The sequence below is a fragment of the Podarcis pityusensis genome (genome assembly GCF_964106645.2).
Source record: "Podarcis pityusensis genome assembly, chromosome: 4".
Classification (NCBI taxonomy): Eukaryota; Metazoa; Chordata; class Lepidosauria; order Squamata; family Lacertidae; genus Podarcis; species Podarcis pityusensis.
In genome coordinates, this window is record NC_138027.1 from 65,890,925 (window position 1) to 65,908,676 (window position 17,752).

The 17,752-nt window shown below is 41.5% G+C and overlaps 1 protein-coding gene across 3 annotated transcripts in view; it reads left to right on the top strand.

The window, feature by feature from the left end:
- Positions 1 to 17,752, top strand: part of PHKA2 (phosphorylase kinase regulatory subunit alpha 2) — a 54,742-nt gene that overhangs the window by 2,812 nt on the left and 34,178 nt on the right. For all 3 annotated transcript variants that reach the window (XM_081001587.1, XM_081001588.1, XM_081001589.1), the window contains exons 2-14: positions 888 to 1,082; positions 8,337 to 8,495; positions 9,353 to 9,400; positions 10,616 to 10,784; positions 11,816 to 11,898; positions 12,556 to 12,636; positions 13,719 to 13,817; positions 14,268 to 14,414; positions 14,578 to 14,631; positions 15,278 to 15,400; positions 16,171 to 16,266; positions 16,488 to 16,595; positions 16,977 to 17,055. In XM_081001587.1, coding sequence (XP_080857713.1) covers positions 1,005 to 1,082; positions 8,337 to 8,495; positions 9,353 to 9,400; positions 10,616 to 10,784; positions 11,816 to 11,898; positions 12,556 to 12,636; positions 13,719 to 13,817; positions 14,268 to 14,414; positions 14,578 to 14,631; positions 15,278 to 15,400; positions 16,171 to 16,266; positions 16,488 to 16,595; positions 16,977 to 17,055 — 1,324 coding nt within the window. In that variant the 5' untranslated portion in view covers positions 888 to 1,004. The remainder of the gene's footprint in view (positions 1 to 887; positions 1,083 to 8,336; positions 8,496 to 9,352; positions 9,401 to 10,615; positions 10,785 to 11,815; positions 11,899 to 12,555; positions 12,637 to 13,718; positions 13,818 to 14,267; positions 14,415 to 14,577; positions 14,632 to 15,277; positions 15,401 to 16,170; positions 16,267 to 16,487; positions 16,596 to 16,976; positions 17,056 to 17,752) is intronic.

The window sequence follows — 17,752 nt, forward strand, 5'->3', positions numbered from 1 at the left end:
AAATAGAGATGGTGGTAGTTACAGGGGAGACCTCCATAGTTTTAAATGCTTTGGAAACTGTTAATTTGAAAGAATGCAGCAGCATTTCTGCAGATTTGGTTGCATGCTTGATTCGGTAAGTTTGCTCCTAGTTTGGGACACGGGTGGTGCTGCTGTGGTCTAAACCACTGAGCCTCTTGGGCTTGCTGATTGGAAGGTTGGCGGTTCGAATCCCTGCGACAAGGTGAGCTCCCGTTGCTCTGTCCCAGCTCCTCCCAACCTGACAGTTCTAAAGCATGCCAGTGCAATTGGAGAAATAGGAACCGCTGCGGCGGGAAGGTAAACGGCGTTTCCGTGTGCTCTGGCAGTCGTCATGGTCCTCCGTGCGCCAGAAGCGGTTTAGTCATGCTGGCCACATGACCCAGAAAACTGTCTGTGGGCAAACGCCGGCTCCCTCGGCCTGAAAGCGAGATGAGCGCCGCAACCCCATAGTCGCCTTTGACTGGGCTTAACCGTCCAGGGGTCCTTTACCTTACCTTTTACCTTTTATGTTTCTCAGGGTTTTATGAGGGCAATTGTTATCCATGTACAATGGTTCTTGGTTTTGTTATATACACAGCTAGATGTCTAACGTGGACATAAGATACTGTTGATGACCTTTAGCACAGAAAATGGAATTTGAATTAGGGTGGAAGCTGGATTGTATGTGCCTATGGAGTATGGATATCATTTCAAGGGTACAGTAATATACTGAACAGCTAATATGAGAAATAGTGAGTTTGCTTCCATGTAACTGTGTATAGCGTTGCTGCTACAAGAGTATAGTTGAAACGGTGAATATATGTAGGCAAAAGGGGAAACTCCCTGGCTATTTTGTTGACAATTACTCTGTTTATTTTGAAACAAAGATGCCTGCTACCATCAAGACCTACAATTCAGCCTGCTGATGGATGAGTGAGCTATTAGTGCTAAAAGCTGCTAGAAAGACATTGGCGCCTCCAGCCACCCAGCCTTTCTCCTGAAAAATGAGGAGCAGAAGCAACTCTGGAGTCCGTTTAGACGGCTATGCCCGGCTTGTTCAACAGACCATTTTGAGTTATCAGGTCAGTGCCACTACTTACAGGTGAAAGGGTTGTTTCTGTTTTTAAAAACCCTCTGTTTTCATATTTATTTTTAGCAATCATTGTTTGCTTGCATATTGAAGCATTTGCTCTGACCTGTAAGATGTTTGCTTTAGCTAGATGTGAAGAGAATATTTTGGATCACAGATTCATGGAATTGCAGAGTTGGAAGGGATCCCGAGTGTCATTCAGTCCTGCACCCTGCAATGCAGGAATCTCAAGTAGATCATACATGATGGATTTCCGATCCCTGCTTAAAAACCTCCAAAAAAGGAGAGTCCACCACCTCTTGTGGGAGTCTGTGCCACTGTTGAACAGCTCTTACCAGCAGAAAGTTTTTTTCTGATGTTTAGTTGGAATCTCCTTTCTTGTAACTTGAATACATTGGTTTCCTACCCCACAGAGCAGAAGAAAATAAGCTTGCTCCATCTTCCATGTGAGAGCCCTTTTGATATTTGAAGATGGCTGTCTCAGTGTCCTCTTTTCCAGGCTGAACATACCTAAGTCCCTCAATCATAAGGCATGGTTTCCAGACCGTTTATCATCTTGGTCACCCTCCTCTGCAGTCATTCAAGCATGTCAATATCCTTCTCAAATTGTGGTGCCCAAAATTGGAGACAGTACTCCGGGTGTGGTCTGACCAAGGCAGAGTGGGACTAAAGTCTAGATGTTTGATTTCCATGGGTACATTATTTCTGGGTGGATGGCAACAAATAACCAAGAAACGTTGGTGAGGCAGTCTGCAATAACTCACTTTTATGTGAGTTACCTTCCATAAAGTCCTAAGCATAGACATCATAATGGGCATCTTATTAGATGCCTATGTAATTCTACCGCTCCCTTCCAAAGTTCTTTGAGCAGGCTGAGAAGGCTTTAAATAGTTTTAAATGAGTGGCAGATTCCAGTGATCAAAAGGGCATATTGCCCCCTTTTTAAGGTAATGCAGAATGCGGGCAGGGGTCTCTCTCATTCTCAGGCCTCCACATGTCTATCTCTGGTGACAAAGTCATTGGCTTCTGCTGCTTTGGGATTTTGCTTACCAGCCGAGCTTGTATCTCCCCTGCTCCTTCCTATCAAATTTTAGCTGAGTTGAGCAGCTGATAATAAAATGTATGGAGTGTTTTTACCCTTGACAAGGGAATTTCCTAGCTCACAGGCTTCCCCCAGAGCCTACTTTCTCCTTCCCAGCTTGTCTGCCACATCTCTGCCTACTCCTCACCTTAGAAGTCTGATACATGGTTAAGATGTGTATCACCTTATCAGCCCAGAGTAGGGAACGTTTGGCCTTTTGCAGACTTTGTGGAGTGATGCTTTGCTGTAGTTGCTGCTGCTGTTTTTTCAGCACATGTATTCTTTAAGATCACCTGTACATCTCTCCAAAGTTTCTGAGTCCTGACATGTTAATCCTCCTCTCCATTTCCAACATTCACGCTGTGAGTGCCAATTCTCATGTAGCTAATACATAACACCCACCCATAAGAAGGCTCGGGGGAACCCCAAGGTTTGCAAGAGTGTAAAGAATCTTATGGGGTGAACTGAGGGGAATCCCCTAAATAGCCTAATAAGGGCTGAGCTTGCTCAGTGGCCATGAAATATGGAGGTCACATCCATTTAAAGCATTCTTTAACTGTCATGGCTTCCTCCCAAGAATTCTGGGAACAATTTTGTTAAGGTGGCTGTGAGTTGTAGCTCTGCGAGAAAGAAACTACAGTTCCCAGGATTCTTTGGGGGGAATCCATCTTTGTTTAAAGTGGCATAAGACCACTATAAATGCATGATGTGGATGTGCATAACTGTTGGGAGGAAAACCAGGGAGAGGACTGGAATAGAATCCTGAACAGGGCTGCTTGTACATTTATTCTTATTTTAACAAAATTTATATGCCGCTTACTCAAATAAAGGACCTCAAAGTGGTTTACAAAAGACAATAAAATATTCATTAAAAATACCAATAAAAGCAAACATTAAAAACCAGGTAGTTTATATATCGATATAGTCAGTTATTTTAAAACAGTTATTCTTATATCACTGATTCTTAAATCATTGTTTAAATTCTTAATATTGCATGCTTAAATTACATGCCTTGTTAGGCTTGCTGAAGCAAATAAAGTTTTTAGCAATATAGCACAAAATTGGCACCACCGGTTTCCATGTGTAGGTGCCACTATCTGTAATACTAATTTGGCTAACAAGTACCTGTGTCTTTTAACCACACATATATTTGTTAAATGGATAATGGTACATTTGTCATGTTTGGATACATTCTGCTACATGGAAATGATACAGGTACAAGAGAATAGTCTTTGTGACTCTTAGGATAGATGCACCTATAATTGTAGGCACGTGGTTGGCTGCTAGCATTTATTACGTTGTGGCTAAGAAATAAACCATGAGCATTGCAAAAATCTTAGTAAAGAATAAATAGAGCCATTGGATACATTTGGGCTCCTGGATAAGAATAACAAAATGCTCAAATTCTCCAGTTTGTTGAGCTGAAGGCACCTTAAGAGAGAGAGCAGCAGTGTCTTTTGAGGGAGCCTTCAGTTAAAATACTTTAATCTACAGTGATGAGAGCAGGATTTTTTCCATGAGTCACTTTCCAAATATACTTCTCACATAGAAGTGTATCCTGGAGTAGGACAGATTAAAGGGCATAATGCAAATTGCAGACCCTAAAGGTCATTGACAACTTTGACACCAGACTATGTCAGGAGCAGACTCTGCAGATGACAGATGACAATTAGTATTGTATTTAATATTGTCTGCTGGAATAAGACATCACAACACCAAGCAAACCTCAATAGAAAACTGAGGAAGATGTGCCACAACAAGTCCAGTGCAACTCCAAAAACTGAGTCACGTTTTACTTAACTTGAGGGAAACCTTGAAATATAGAATTAGGAAGGCTCCACACTGTATGTGCCAGAGGTCCACTGTGGTGTGCGTATGTGCATTTATGAAATCCTTCTGAAGTCAATAGGACCTCTTGAGGATGAGACATGGTGGGTACAAATCTAATTTTGAGAGTGGCATCTTTCTTTTCTTCCTCCCTCCATCCCACCCTCCTTAAAACTCTTTTCACACAGTAAATGCCTTGTTTTCCTACTTTCATCTCTTTAGCCTGTGCATGCATCCAGCGCAACAGGATTCTGGGAGGGAATGGGCCATCTGTGGGCTCCTCTCTGGTCCCCATCTCAGTCCCATTATGCTGCCTTCATGTATACATAGGTAGAGCGGGAGAGGGAGAAAGGGCTCCAATTAGTTTTTTTAGCTAAACCAAACCATGGTTTAGTGTGAAAGACCAAACTTTCTCAGAGCAAAGTTTGTGGCTGCAGTGCTCTTTCCCCAGTTCTGCTGTTGTTCTGCCACCTGTGGCTAAGCTGTTATTTGGCTTAATGTTGCACCCGAACCTGGGCTTGTAGCTTTCGTGGCTCCATACCAAAAGCTATAATCAAGGTTTGTTATTGGTTTACTGCTTTTGGTTTGCTTGGGGGGGGGTGGGGACATACTATGAGCCTGGGTTTGGGTGTAACACAAAGCCAAACCGTGTGGAAGCAGCAGGAGGGCTGGATGAGGAGTGCTGTTGCCACAGTCTTTGCTCTGGGAACCCACAGATATGCTAATTTACACTAAGACATGGTTTGTGTGTGACCTGTGTTGTGTAAGCAATGTGCCTGCAACACAACAAGTGGATCACACTCTGCTTGTGTGGGCATTTTAACCAAACTTTCACTGTTTGTCTGTTTGTTTTTAACAAGGCATGCTATCTGCATTCTGATTCTTATGAGAAAACCACACAGTTTTATTTCACCACTGAGATGGCTCTAGCATCACTGCACAGCTACAGCGAATCTGATGTTATGTAAGCTGTCGTGTTTACCAGAACTGCACTGTGGGCTAGACACTGATTCCAGCTCAAATGGGTTTCTTAAATTGTTAATTGTTCTAACAAAGACATTAGAGCTGCAGAATGGTTACACCAGTGTAGCTGAGGATCAAATTTCTTCTTCTTCTTCTTTGGTATTATGCAAGTAGTTTGAATATCATCATACAGAAAAAAGATAACACATTTGCAGGTTTGTACAACCTTACGATTCTGCATGTTGTGTATGCTTATCCGCAAGTATGATGGTAGATACACAGCTTTGGTAAACTGTGTTAGTACAGTCTCAGCCAAATCCTCATCCCAGGTGAATCCCTAATGATTTCACTAAGATTCCCTTGCAACAAAATCCGTTCATGCAGAGTTATTTTCAGTGCCAGAACCATGGCACATTAGTTTTGTAATCACAGTCTGATCATGTAATGGCTGCATTCATTCAGAAGCCAAGAACCTTGGCTTAATAAACTATTCTGTTCATGCATTCTGGTGCATGACTCTTGCTTTGCTCATCACCTCAGCCTTCCCCTGGCATGAAGGGGCAAGCGAGCCAGTGTAGCATGAAATCGAAACCCAGAATCCTGGTTTGTTTCTGTCCCACCTGCCAAGTCACTGGCCAGGGTTCAGTTAAGGTTTGCTGTTGGCTTATAAATCCTGACTTGTTAGGGACGAACAAACCACAGTCCAGCATTTGGATGTCACCCCAAGCTGTTTTGTGTACCTGCTCATGCCAGGTGGAGAGTGAGGTGGAAGGAATCAGTATTGTGCACAGTATAATTTGTTAAGCCAAGGTTTCTTGGCTTATCGTTACATGTGAACGCGGCACTGGGTCAGTAAGGCATATCAGTAAGTGGAGATTTCTGAGCCAGAGGGCAGATTTGCACCCACCTGCTCCACGCTTACCACAGTAATAGTGCCTTCTGCCTGCTCCCCTTCATTCCCGTTTGCTGCAATATTTCAGACTCCAGTTCCTTATCATAGCTACTGAGGGTTGGCACTCACCCAGCAAACAGCATTAACACGATGGCACATAAGGAACTTCCCATCCATCAGTAAGATACTAATGGGACCAGAGACTTACCTTCTTTTGGACTTGCCAACTTCACTTAGCAGCTTGAAGGGCCCATCTGTCCAAAATAGAAAATGATTGAACGATAGGACTCTGAACAGTATGAGATCTACAAACCTTGAGAACAACCAGTTGGGTGTTTGTTTTTGGAGTCCTGAGACAGAGTACCAAAAAAGCATCCTGAAAAGATGCATTGTGTCCTTCCAATTTTGCTTTGATCTGTGCCTTTTGCACAGGAGTGTGGCAGCACCGATCCTTTGGAACTCCCTGCCTATTGATATCAGGCAGTCACCTCCACTGTATTCCTTTTGGTGCCTGCTGAAGGCATTCTTATATAGACAAGTCTATATACTAAAACTTCGTATGAGTTTTAATTTGTTTTAGTCTATTGTATTGTGGTTTTACCTTTCTGTATGGTTGTAAATTTTTAGTGATAATTTCATTGCTTTATCTTTTCTGTTGAGTTTTCCCCAACAATCAAGCGGTATATACATTTTATGAAATAAACAAATAGAATACAATGATATTTCACCAATGTACTTACCATGAAGGTTCCTACCTATGTGCTTTAAGCAGGCCAGTGCAGAGATTGTCTGAGGCCTGTGCAGGAATCTTATTCTTGGCTTGATAGTGTAAAGCTGTCAGGCTCCTGGCAGAGGCCCCAGGCCAGCTCAGCCCCCAGAGGCCTGGGGCAAGGCTACCCATCCCCCCTGCATGTGCCTGGCTCTAAGTACCATGGATGTGAAAACAGGGAGTTGTAGAATACTTTTCTTTGCATGCACAACATCATGCTATTGCAGGCAGTGGAAACCAGCAGTGCAAAAGCACAGAGTGACTTCTGAGCTCTTCCTTTCTCACCACACCCTTCTCACTTGTTACCCCTTGTCCCTCTGGCACCAAGACATAATTTGGGTAGTATGATTAGTTATGAGTCGGTGTCTTCCACAAGCACATGGGCAGTCTTTATGTTTACATGCTGTTTATTTATTTTTGTATCTTACAGCACAGCCCTAACAATGTCTTACTCAGATGTAAACCCTACGGAATTCTGTGGGGCTTACTCCCAGGTGTGGGGGGCTGGGATTAAAGCCTTAGATAATTCATTACCATGCAAGAGCAAATTTCAATTCCAAATCCAATTCCAAAATAAGTTGTGCGAACTCCTGTATATCTTCATTTAAAATGTAAGAAACGTTTTTAAATGCCATGGTTTTGCCCCAGGTAAGCAAACCCCCCTAACCCCTTAATTTATACTCTATTTTACTAAGACTTCATTCCCTCAAAAGTTTAATAATTAATAGGTTTAGAGATAAAGACTAAAATAGTCCACACACAACCCAGCTCTCCCTGTGACCTTGAAGCATAAGGACAGTTGATAAAAGCCGTTGTGGCTCTGTAATATTTCACAACGTTTCAAAACCTAAAGATCATTCTCTGTTCCTGTGCACAGTCAGTTCCCCAGAAACCTCCTCCTTAGAATGTTCCATTACTCCTCTGGCTCTGAGCCCAGAATGAAGCTGCTAAAACACACACCCTCCTCCTTTTTCTTCCCATAGCACAGAAATGAGTGCTGTAATTGACCTACGTCTAACATGCAATATTAGACAAAACTACAGGTTCCATACAGACATGTGAACCCGTGTGTGTGTGTGTGTGTGTGTGTGTTTGCCCCCCTTTAAAAAAACCCTGAACGTAGCTTCCAATACTGCAAATTTCAGTGTAGAAGCTGCAGGAGTAAAAAGCCTGCTCAGCCAACATTTCTCTGTCCGTTTCTCTTCTCAAAAAGCCACACACACCCCAGCTGATTTTTAGCTTACAGGAAAAAAGTTAAGGCTATGTTTCCTTGTGAGGTGAAAAGCAATGGAGGAGTGGTTTTGAGGGGGGCAAGAGGGACATCCCAGATGGAAAAGTTTAAAAGAGTTCCTTTGCTTTGGCCTGGCATATGGCTTCTTCAGGCAGCTGTAGGGGCCTCATTGTTTTGCAATCCAGGCCCAACCATAATGTTCATTGGACCGCTGGTGATGTAGCAGCCACATGTAGGAAGAACACCCATGAGAAATGGAGAAATTCAAAATCATTGGCATTTAAAGGCGAATCTATATCATTCATACTTTCCAAAACAATACCTGAACCTATGATTCTATGGCTCCCCACTGAAATTTGCACTTCTCTGAATTTTGTGGTGCAGTTCTCTAGCCAAGTAATGTGTACAAAAATGCACACGCTAGGGCAAGGTGTGCTTAGAAGTGCTCAGGCTGTTTAACCCTTAAAAAAAATCTTCTTTCAGAACCCTGTTACGGGACTGCTCTCCGCCAGTACTGAGCAAAAGGATGCTTGGGTACGAGATAATATTTATAGCATTTTGGCTGTGTGGGGCTTGGGGATGGCCTACAGGAAGAATGCAGATCGGGATGAAGATAAAGCCAAAGCATATGAATTGGAGCAGGTATGTCTTTGGATCACTATTTACTCTCTGTTTTGATATGTAAAGATGAATTTATTTATTACTTACTCTACAAGTGAATTAACATACTGTCATTTTCAGTGCATAGTGAATCCTGCTTAATTTATGGGTGGTGTTAAAAAATTGAAAAGTGGTAAGATCAAAGCAATGGATGAGATTTGGGGAAAGCAGCCATTTGATGATTGACTTCATAAATCCATCACCTGCGTTTGAAGGACAATTAAGGGCCTCAGAAACTCAGGAAATATGTATGTCTTAGGAGGTGCTGCAAAGCATAATGAATGCTGTTGCTGTTGTTTTTATTGTTACTGCCACCACCACCACCACCTGGTAAGTTTCAGTGGAAAAAAGGAAGAGAGTGACTGAAATGGCAGAGGGAGCTAATTCTGGGCCTGGTGCAGAGCTAATCATGATCTTAATCCAAACCAGAAATATTAGGGATTTGCCATGTAATTAGCTTTCTAATTTTGAATGGGGAAAGCTCATGCTTCAAATTCCCCAACTTTGAACTACAGCAGCATAACTCCACGCACCAACATTTGCCTGCTGTGTCCCTGAGGAAAACTCTGAGCTTCTATTTATAGCGTAGGAAGGATTATTTTTAAAAATCCTTTTGGTTCTGTGACCGCCCAATCACTTTAGCCATGACATAAAGCAATTGCTTATTGTTCTAGCTTGTAACTTTGTCATAAAATCAGGTTACGCAGCTGAGCAAATTGTTTTCTTAAATGTATAGGATAGTTTTGTAAATGTTCTCTCTCTTTTTTACACGAGCATTGATCATTAGTTATTAAGACCCAAAATAATGTTTGCATGCTTCTTTAATTATATTCCTACAGAACGTTGTGAAACTGATGCGGGGACTTCTGCAATGTATGATGAGACAGGTAATGATAAACAGGATGACTTGTGTTCTGTTATTTTCAGTGGCATGACCAGGTTTAATGATACCAATGCAATTTTAGGTGTGACGAATGGGACACACTGAGGAAGGCAGGTTCAAACAAAGTAGTACTTTCGGCGTACTGAAAGTAGTACCTAGCTGCTCCTCTGAAACCATTTCCACTCGTGGGAGGGAAAATGCATTTTGGACTTTGCAAGCTAACATGAGTCCAACTAAAATGAATTTAAGGGCAGCCTGCCATGAAATGGATCTTACATATAAAACTATTTTAAGTGCATGTTCTATTTATACAGCATACCTCTCTAGTATAAATGAAATTATCCTCCTTCTTGGAATTGCAATACGCTAGTGGCCTGAAGGAACAGTGGGAGTTATTGTCCCATGCAAATTGCAGGTGTGAGATGACCCTCACTCTCTTTATTGCACCAGAGTGCAAATGACTAAAGACCTTCAAACCTCCCCCCCCCCCCCCGCCTAGGTTCTGGCAAACGTCATCCTCTTCCCACACTGGCTGTTTCTGCAAGAAAAAATTTGCACTTGAGAGAAAATGATGTGATTAACATTGTGCGTAGTTGGGCGCTTCAAGTGGTTAAAATAAAAAACACATAGTCTCCCTGTTTCGGTCTCCCTAGCAATTTCACTATAGGTACACATGTGAACTTACTGTACACGATCAGCGACTGAGAGATTGTGTTCAGTGTTTTTAATTTGACATTTTTATCCTTGGGCTAGAATCCACGACATTTTAGCCCCAGTGCAATGTTCTTGAAATACTTTCATATTCTTGTGTGGTTGCTGAGAACTGAAAACACTACCTAATTCTGCCAGGTCCAAATATTGGCTAGGATGATGTCCATTTGGATATTTCCTTCCTTTATATAAGTCCAGCGTTGTATAATGTTGTGTAAAGGATGCCTGGTTTCTTTTTAGCGGCTCTGTTTCCCAATTAGAAGCTTCTATCTGTGTGTCAGTCTTCCAAACAATCTAAGAGGCAGACCAACGTGACTGGCTGTTTACAGTAAATTTCCACAGCTCTATTCAAGAGACTTCATTGCTTTGTTGAAGAGGAAATAATTTGTTTTAAGAACCGCCCCCCTTTAAATTATACTGTACCAAAATCTAGACTGAGGCAGAATTATTATTTTGAAAATGTTTATGACTAAAGAACTACTTTCAGAATATTGCTTGTTTTTCTTAGGTAGATAAGGTTGAGAAGTTCAAGCACACACAGAGTACCAAGGACTGCCTGCATGCCAAATATAATACAGCCACTTGTGGTACAGTAGTTGGAGACAATGAGTGGGGACATCTACAAGTAGATGCAACTTCCCTTTACCTTCTCTTCTTGGCTCAGATGACAGCATCAGGTAAGCTACTTTGGAACTCAAGTTCTTTTCTAACCAAGGACAGTTATAATCAGCAAGTAACATTTCACCCCTCAAAAAAAAATCACATTTAGTATCAGACTTGCCTTTAATTCTTTTAATATAGTCCATATGTCTGCTTAGTTACAGATTAGAGTGGACAAGTTGCCTTCCAGATCTCCTGTAGTTGTTTGAATGAATGGCTTGACCTTCTGTGGAATGACAATGACTAACTATTGTGTTCCATTTTTATCTGGTTTTGAATCTGAACACTGTAAAATGGTTTTGTCAAGTTGTTCTTGGTTGATTGTTTTGCAGGGACATCTTTCAACAGGGATGAGTAATCAGTGGCCCTCAAAATGCTGTTGGACTTCAGTTCCCATCAGCCCAATCTAGCATGGCCAATGATTAGGCATGAAGGGGAGCTGTGGTCCAACAACTTCTGGGTGACTACCTCTGCCTTCAACGAAAGCACCTACTCATTCATGAATCCTTTTCATTTTTGTGCATGGGTACATGGTAACGCATATTTGCAATGTGTTACCAAGGACACTCATCCTATAGATGACTGACAGACTGCCCACCAACAGATGGTTGTTTCAGTACTTAACAATCTGTACTTTAAATGCTACTTATTGCCAAAGAATTATTTTGCTTTAGTTAAGTGTTTAAATCACAGGCATGATGTATGGCACTCATGGGAGTCTGAGATTATGGAATAAGGTTATCACTGGAAAAGCCCATCTCCATTTAAGAACTGAGCATGCATTTTATTTTGGACAATATATTTCACAGAATTAAAAGCCACTTTAAACATTGTCTTGTGCAGTTTGTTACACCTTTCATTGTTTAGGCCATTGTTCTATGGGGTGGAGCAAATGGGTACTCAACCAGCAGTTGTCTATAGTGTAACACACAATTTACATGCAGAAGTTTTTCTCAGTGCTCTACCAGGAGCATAAGAACCCCCAAATGGAACTATTGACTGGAGTTAAGGTAATATGTATCCCTAATGGTGGCTCTTTCTTATTTAGGATTGCGTATTATATTTACCCTTGATGAAGTTGCCTTTGTACAGAATCTTGTGTTTTACATAGAGGCTGCCTACAAAGTTGCTGTAAGTGTGCTCAAGGTCATTTTATTTATTTATTTCAAATAAAATTGAAATAATGTATTAGAACAAACCAGGATCTTAAACCAACTTCCAACCATTGTTTAAGAATGAATGAATGAATCTTTATTTGCGTCAGCGATCGGCCATAGCAATAAAACAACAATACAATATACAAAGAATAGAGAGAAAAAGTCAATTATATAAAATACATTTTAGGGTTTTGAATCAATAGTCAAATAGTGCATCTTATTCTGATTGCCCCAGCTAAAAACCTTGCAACCTTTGCTGTCACCGGCTCATCTTGATCTGCCAAGAGAAAGCACACTGTGGCAGTGGTTTAAGATTCTGACTTTTTCTTTTAGTGGTAACCATAGTTTCCTGGTTTGGCTATAACAGGAAACTGTGATTAAGTAATCCAGCAAGTATTAAATTGTGGTGTGCCAAGAATGAAGGATGGAAGAAGGGGTAGAACGAGGAAGGAGTATGCAGGCAAAAGCCTTGCGCATATGTCAGCTTAATGTGTGAACCAAACCCACTGAGTAGTGTTGCTTTAGTTCTTCTCTCTTAGTCACAATAGTGTATGCACAGTCCACATCTACATATGTGTATCTCTGGATCTGAGAAGTTGCTTTTTAATTCTGCTTTCCTCTTTTGTTTCAGGATTATGGCATGTGGGAACGTGGTGATAAGACAAACCAGGGCATCCCTGAACTGAATGCAAGCTCTGTAGGAATGGCCAAGGTGAGATGGTTGTTGCTTTTGTTGTTGTTTTTTACTGTAAACTAACAATGGTATGCTATAATGATAAATGCAATACTTCTGGTCATTGATTTTTGTGAAACTTACTTCCTGTTTAGTGTTGCAACCCAAGACTATTGCAATAAATAGAAGGTTTGCTATTGATTTCTGATGGGTCTTGATTGTACTTTTCCCAACAGTAAACAGCCACTTTGCTGTTGTTCAATGGATAGAATATTTTGAATTTGAACTAAGAGATGGTAATTCACATTCCTGATTTAAACCACACACACAGAGCCAGTGTGGTGTAGTGGTTAGAGCTCACCCCATTGTGTGGATTTGAACCGCCGACCTTCTGATTGGCAAGCCCAAGAGGCTCGGTGGTTTAGACTACAGTGGCACTCGTGGACTTTACCTTTAATGGTTAGAGTGTTGGCCTAGGACCTGGGTGGCCAGGGTTCAAGTCTCTTCTCAGCCATGAAGCTCACTATATGAGCTTTGGCCAGTCACTGCCATTCAGCCCAACCAACCTCACAGGGTTCTTGTGGGGAGAACCATGTCTGCCACTTTGAGCTCGTTAGAGAAGAGGTGAGCTACACATTCAAAAGTAAATAGTGCCACAATTTCCTGGAAGTTGCTGGTGCTGGGATGGCGGTTTGCTGTGTGATATTCTGCTATATGTACTGAGCTCCTTCCATTCAGCGCAGCTGCTTTGGCAAACTTCTGTAAGGTGGGAGTGATTTTCAGCCTACACCACCCAAGTAAAGTTAAAAGCAGGCTTAATTCAGTGAGCTTGAGAAAATATGCAGCACTTTGAAGCCATTCTTAACTGTTTCTTCTTCCAAGTGAATTTGGTTGGAGCAGGCTATTAAAGTCCACTGTCAATCTGCAATAGGGAAATATTGCAATCTCTCTTAAGGGATTCTTATGAAGAAAAGTAAGATAAAGATTTTGTGCCATTTTGCTATATGTACATACATACGTGCATGTGGTTGTGTGATTGTTTTAATAGTTATTCAATTGCCATCTCATTCATTACCAATAATACTTGAAAACTTACTGAGCACACACATATGTTTCTGAAGGCCGCACTGGAAGCAATTGATGAATTGGACCTTTTTGGAGCTGGAGGAGGACACAAGTCAGTTATTCATGTCCTTCCAGATGAAGTTGAGCATTGTCAGGTAAATCCAATTCTCCTTTCTATCTCAAATAAAGTACAGCAAAACACCCACCCCCTTATAAGCTCTGACTAGCCCCCTCCCCTAGAAATAGAAATCAAATTATGGTTGTACCACCAAATTCAACTGGGTACTATTTTCAGCTATGGAAGCTGAAGATCTGGGAATACCAGCATTTCATAACTGATGGGAAATTTCTATTGGTTCTCACAGTTTTGCATGATAGCAGCCTAATTCTGTTGCCAGATGGGCCAGCCATTGCTGTATCCTGCCAACGCAACAAATTCCCCTCCCGTGTGAATTAGTTTATTAGAAAATAGCTTGTAACATTTTATTTCACAAGTGACCAGGGTGCTCTTTGTACGTCTGATAAAACACTTTGGCATGAAACTAAATGTTTTTATTTTGTCTTTGTCTTGTCTTTCGCTGGTGCTCTGTGTATATTCCACTCAGTCTATTCTGTACTCCATGCTGCCAAGGGCCTCCACCTCAAAAGAGATTGATGCTGGACTTTTGTCCATTATTTCTTACCCGGCCTTTGCTGTAGAGGATATGAATGTTGTGAATGCAACGAAAAACGAAATTATCACCAAGCTGCAGGTAAGAGTTTCATTTTGGCTTCTGAACAAATCTTCCATTCATTTATCTATAGATGATAAGCTATTAACAGAAGAAGAAAGCATGTTCTGTTTGACTAAGAACAAAAGATGCTTATATAAAATGAAGCAATGCTTTTATACTACAACTAATTTGTTTTTTACAGGGACGGTATGGCTGCTGCCGTTTTATTCGAGATGGCTACAAAACACCAAGAGAAGTACTGTTTCTGAAACTGTCACTCATTTTTATTTGCATGCCACTTTTCCATGGTGAACGTCCAATATCAGAATTGTTTTAAAAATAGCAACCCTGTGGGGGGAGGGGACCTCATTAGGACTGGAATGTGCAAGGAGATAAGCATAACCCTTTCCATCCCTGCTGTGGTCCCAAGGAAAGTTGCTTTACCTTCCTATTCACACACACAGCAAGGTTGATGTTAGCCCTGGAAGTTAGCTTCCATTGGCATCAGTGAGAGCTTTCTACTTGGGGTTAACTTCAGCTGGCGGAAGATTTTTGTCAGAACTGTAGCATGGGAAGAAAGAGTAAACTGACCACCCTGAGACAGCTGTTCTCATTCTGATTTAATTTTTTAAAGTTTCACAGTAATTGTAATCATTCAATTGATATGACATCTAGATTGGCCCTCAGTGCCAATCTGGTATATCTGTACTTCTAAGCTAATTTCAGGTTGTGAAACTGGCACAGTCCTTTAGAAAGCTAAGTGCTGTGTGTAACAAAATGGAACAGAGAGGGGAATGCTTCTGCTAGATGAAACTCCTTGGAGATTTGGCAGAATACAAGCATAATACATTGTGAAATAGCACTGTAATAATAAAGCATGACATGAGCAATTACATTTCTAGGATCCGAATAGATTACACTATGATCCTGCTGAGCTCAAGTTATTTGAGAACATAGAATGTGAGTGGCCTGTATTCTGGACCTATTTCCTAATTGATGGAGTGTTTAATGGAGACAGAATTCAGGTAAGGTACATGATAAGTTGAAACTGTAATAATTATTGTAGCAGGTATTTTATGAATCAGCTAAGCTCCAGTAGTTGGGTAGAAGAGGATAGGCAATCTGATCATTCTCCCTACCTGCAGCTTTTGCACTTACCGTGAGGCATCCTAGACATCTCTGTTTAAAGGAATTAATGTCCTTGTGCTGAGGGGACAAGTAATCTCTGCTTAAGATTTTAGAGAGCTGCCACCAAACTGGACTAAATGATGACCTCACTCAGTATAATACAGCTTCATAGGTTCCCTTTCAGCAGGCTTATATCATGGCACCAACTGTGATATCTGTGTGGCCAGAAAGGGAGAGAAAGACTAGAATGCTTTCCCCCCATTTGCTCCAGTTACCAGCATTATAAGCTGTGGGGCTGTGCTGATCTCCTCACACAGTGCTGCCTCGCCTCCCGCCTGCAAGGTCTCCTGCACAGCAGCACTTCACATTAACTCAGTAGCAGTGCGTGTGGCACCAGAGATGGGAGCTCTAAACTCAACCCTGTGGCCTTAAAATTGTAGCATCAGGTGCTTCTCTCATTGAAGGATACGAGAGAAGGCCTGGTCTTTGTATACAAGGGATGTTGGGCTCTTCTTATGTTCTTTTGTCCATGGGGTCTCTGACACAGACACTTTTCACAAAGAGGATGTTTCCAGGGTTCTCAGCACCGCATAGGTTCTCTTCCAGTTGTTAAAAAAAACAAAACCCATGAACTTCAGTTCCTTGGTCCTTGTCTTGCACTTTGTAGGTACAAGAGTACAGAGATGCTTTGGAGGGGATACTCATTAGGAAAAAGAATGGGATTCTTCTGATGCCAGAACTATATGCTGTTCCTCCAGATAAGGTAAGACAATTTGGAACATGCCTGGTTTTGTAAATTATCGACCTCTGACATACTGTGTGTTTCGCCCAATTATGTATGAATGTTGTGTTGTCCATTTTCTGTGATATATTTTAACTGTTGGGGTTGTATTCAGCTTTAGATTTTAACAAGTGCTACACCCTCGTAAATCCTCGGTACGTGTGATGTGTGAACCTGTTCGCATTCTTTGTTTCATTTGCCAGGTGAATGAAGAGTATGAGACTCCTCACACAGTGGACCGTGTCCCAGCTGGAAAGCTTCCTCATCTGTGGGGCCAGTCATTGTACATTCTCAGCGCCCTCCTAGCAGAGGTAACTATGTTTGACACAGCTTTGACAATTATGACAGGTTCCTTTGACCTTGTCGTCCCCTTTTCTAGTTGCATTAGAGATCAGATTTCTTTCAGCAGTGTCTGGAAATAATATTCAAACTGGAAAATTATCGGAGCCAACTCTGCCCACTTAGACCAGCCTTCTTCTTAAGTTTGGGACTCCAGCTGTTGTTGGATGCCAACTCCCACCAGCCCTAACCGGTGCAACCAATTGTGAGGGATGTGTGGTCCAACAACATCTTGGCACACAAGGCTGTCCAAGACCTCAATGGTTTTGCACTATCATGAAGCTTCCCTCTTCTGTGCCATTGTCCAGGAATGCGCTCGCTTAAATATGTTATTATTTTCCTCACCTTTGCAGGGATTTCTGGCTACTGGTGAAATCGATCCATTAAACAGAAGGTTTTCAACTGCTTTTAAGCCCGATGTTGTTGTTCAAGGTTGGTGGTTATTGTTACACAATTTTTTACTTAACCCCAGCACAAATTAAAGGAAAAAGGAAATAAAAATGATGTGCCGACCTCTCCATCAAGCAGATTTCACACTCGTCAGTGTTCTAATACAGTGAGAAAGTTTGCTAGGAAAAACTACTGGAGGTCACTGCATGGGGGAAATTGCTGTCCTTACTTTTCAGTGCTGGTAAGCAGTAGTGGAATTGCTGAGTGTTGCAGCTAGCACTGTGCAAAGCATATGCTGTTGTGTGGATACTTTCTCAGGCTGATGTCATGCAGTTACCTGTTTTTGTTGGAAGGTCAGCAGTTTCACATTTGAGTTGCATCAAGAGCTATCAGGAGGGTACTATCGAAGCGCAGCAATTTCTTGATTTCTTTAATTTGTCAGGAAGCCATCTTCGTTGTATGCCTTACTTCTTTAGGTTCCCTTCTTCAGAATGTCAGTTCAGAAATGGCTACCTGCCCTGTGTCTTTTGCAGTGGAAACAGACCTTTGGCTTAATTAAGCAATCTATGGCCTTTTAAACTTGACTGCAAATGAAATGTTTTAAGTGCAATATACAATGTGACACTAGATGGCAATGGTGAGCCTTATGGAAAATTAAATGTATTTTAAAAAATCCTTTTAAAAAAGCATTTTCAGAATGTTTTTTTACATGCATGTAGATTCCACCTCTCTCTCTCTC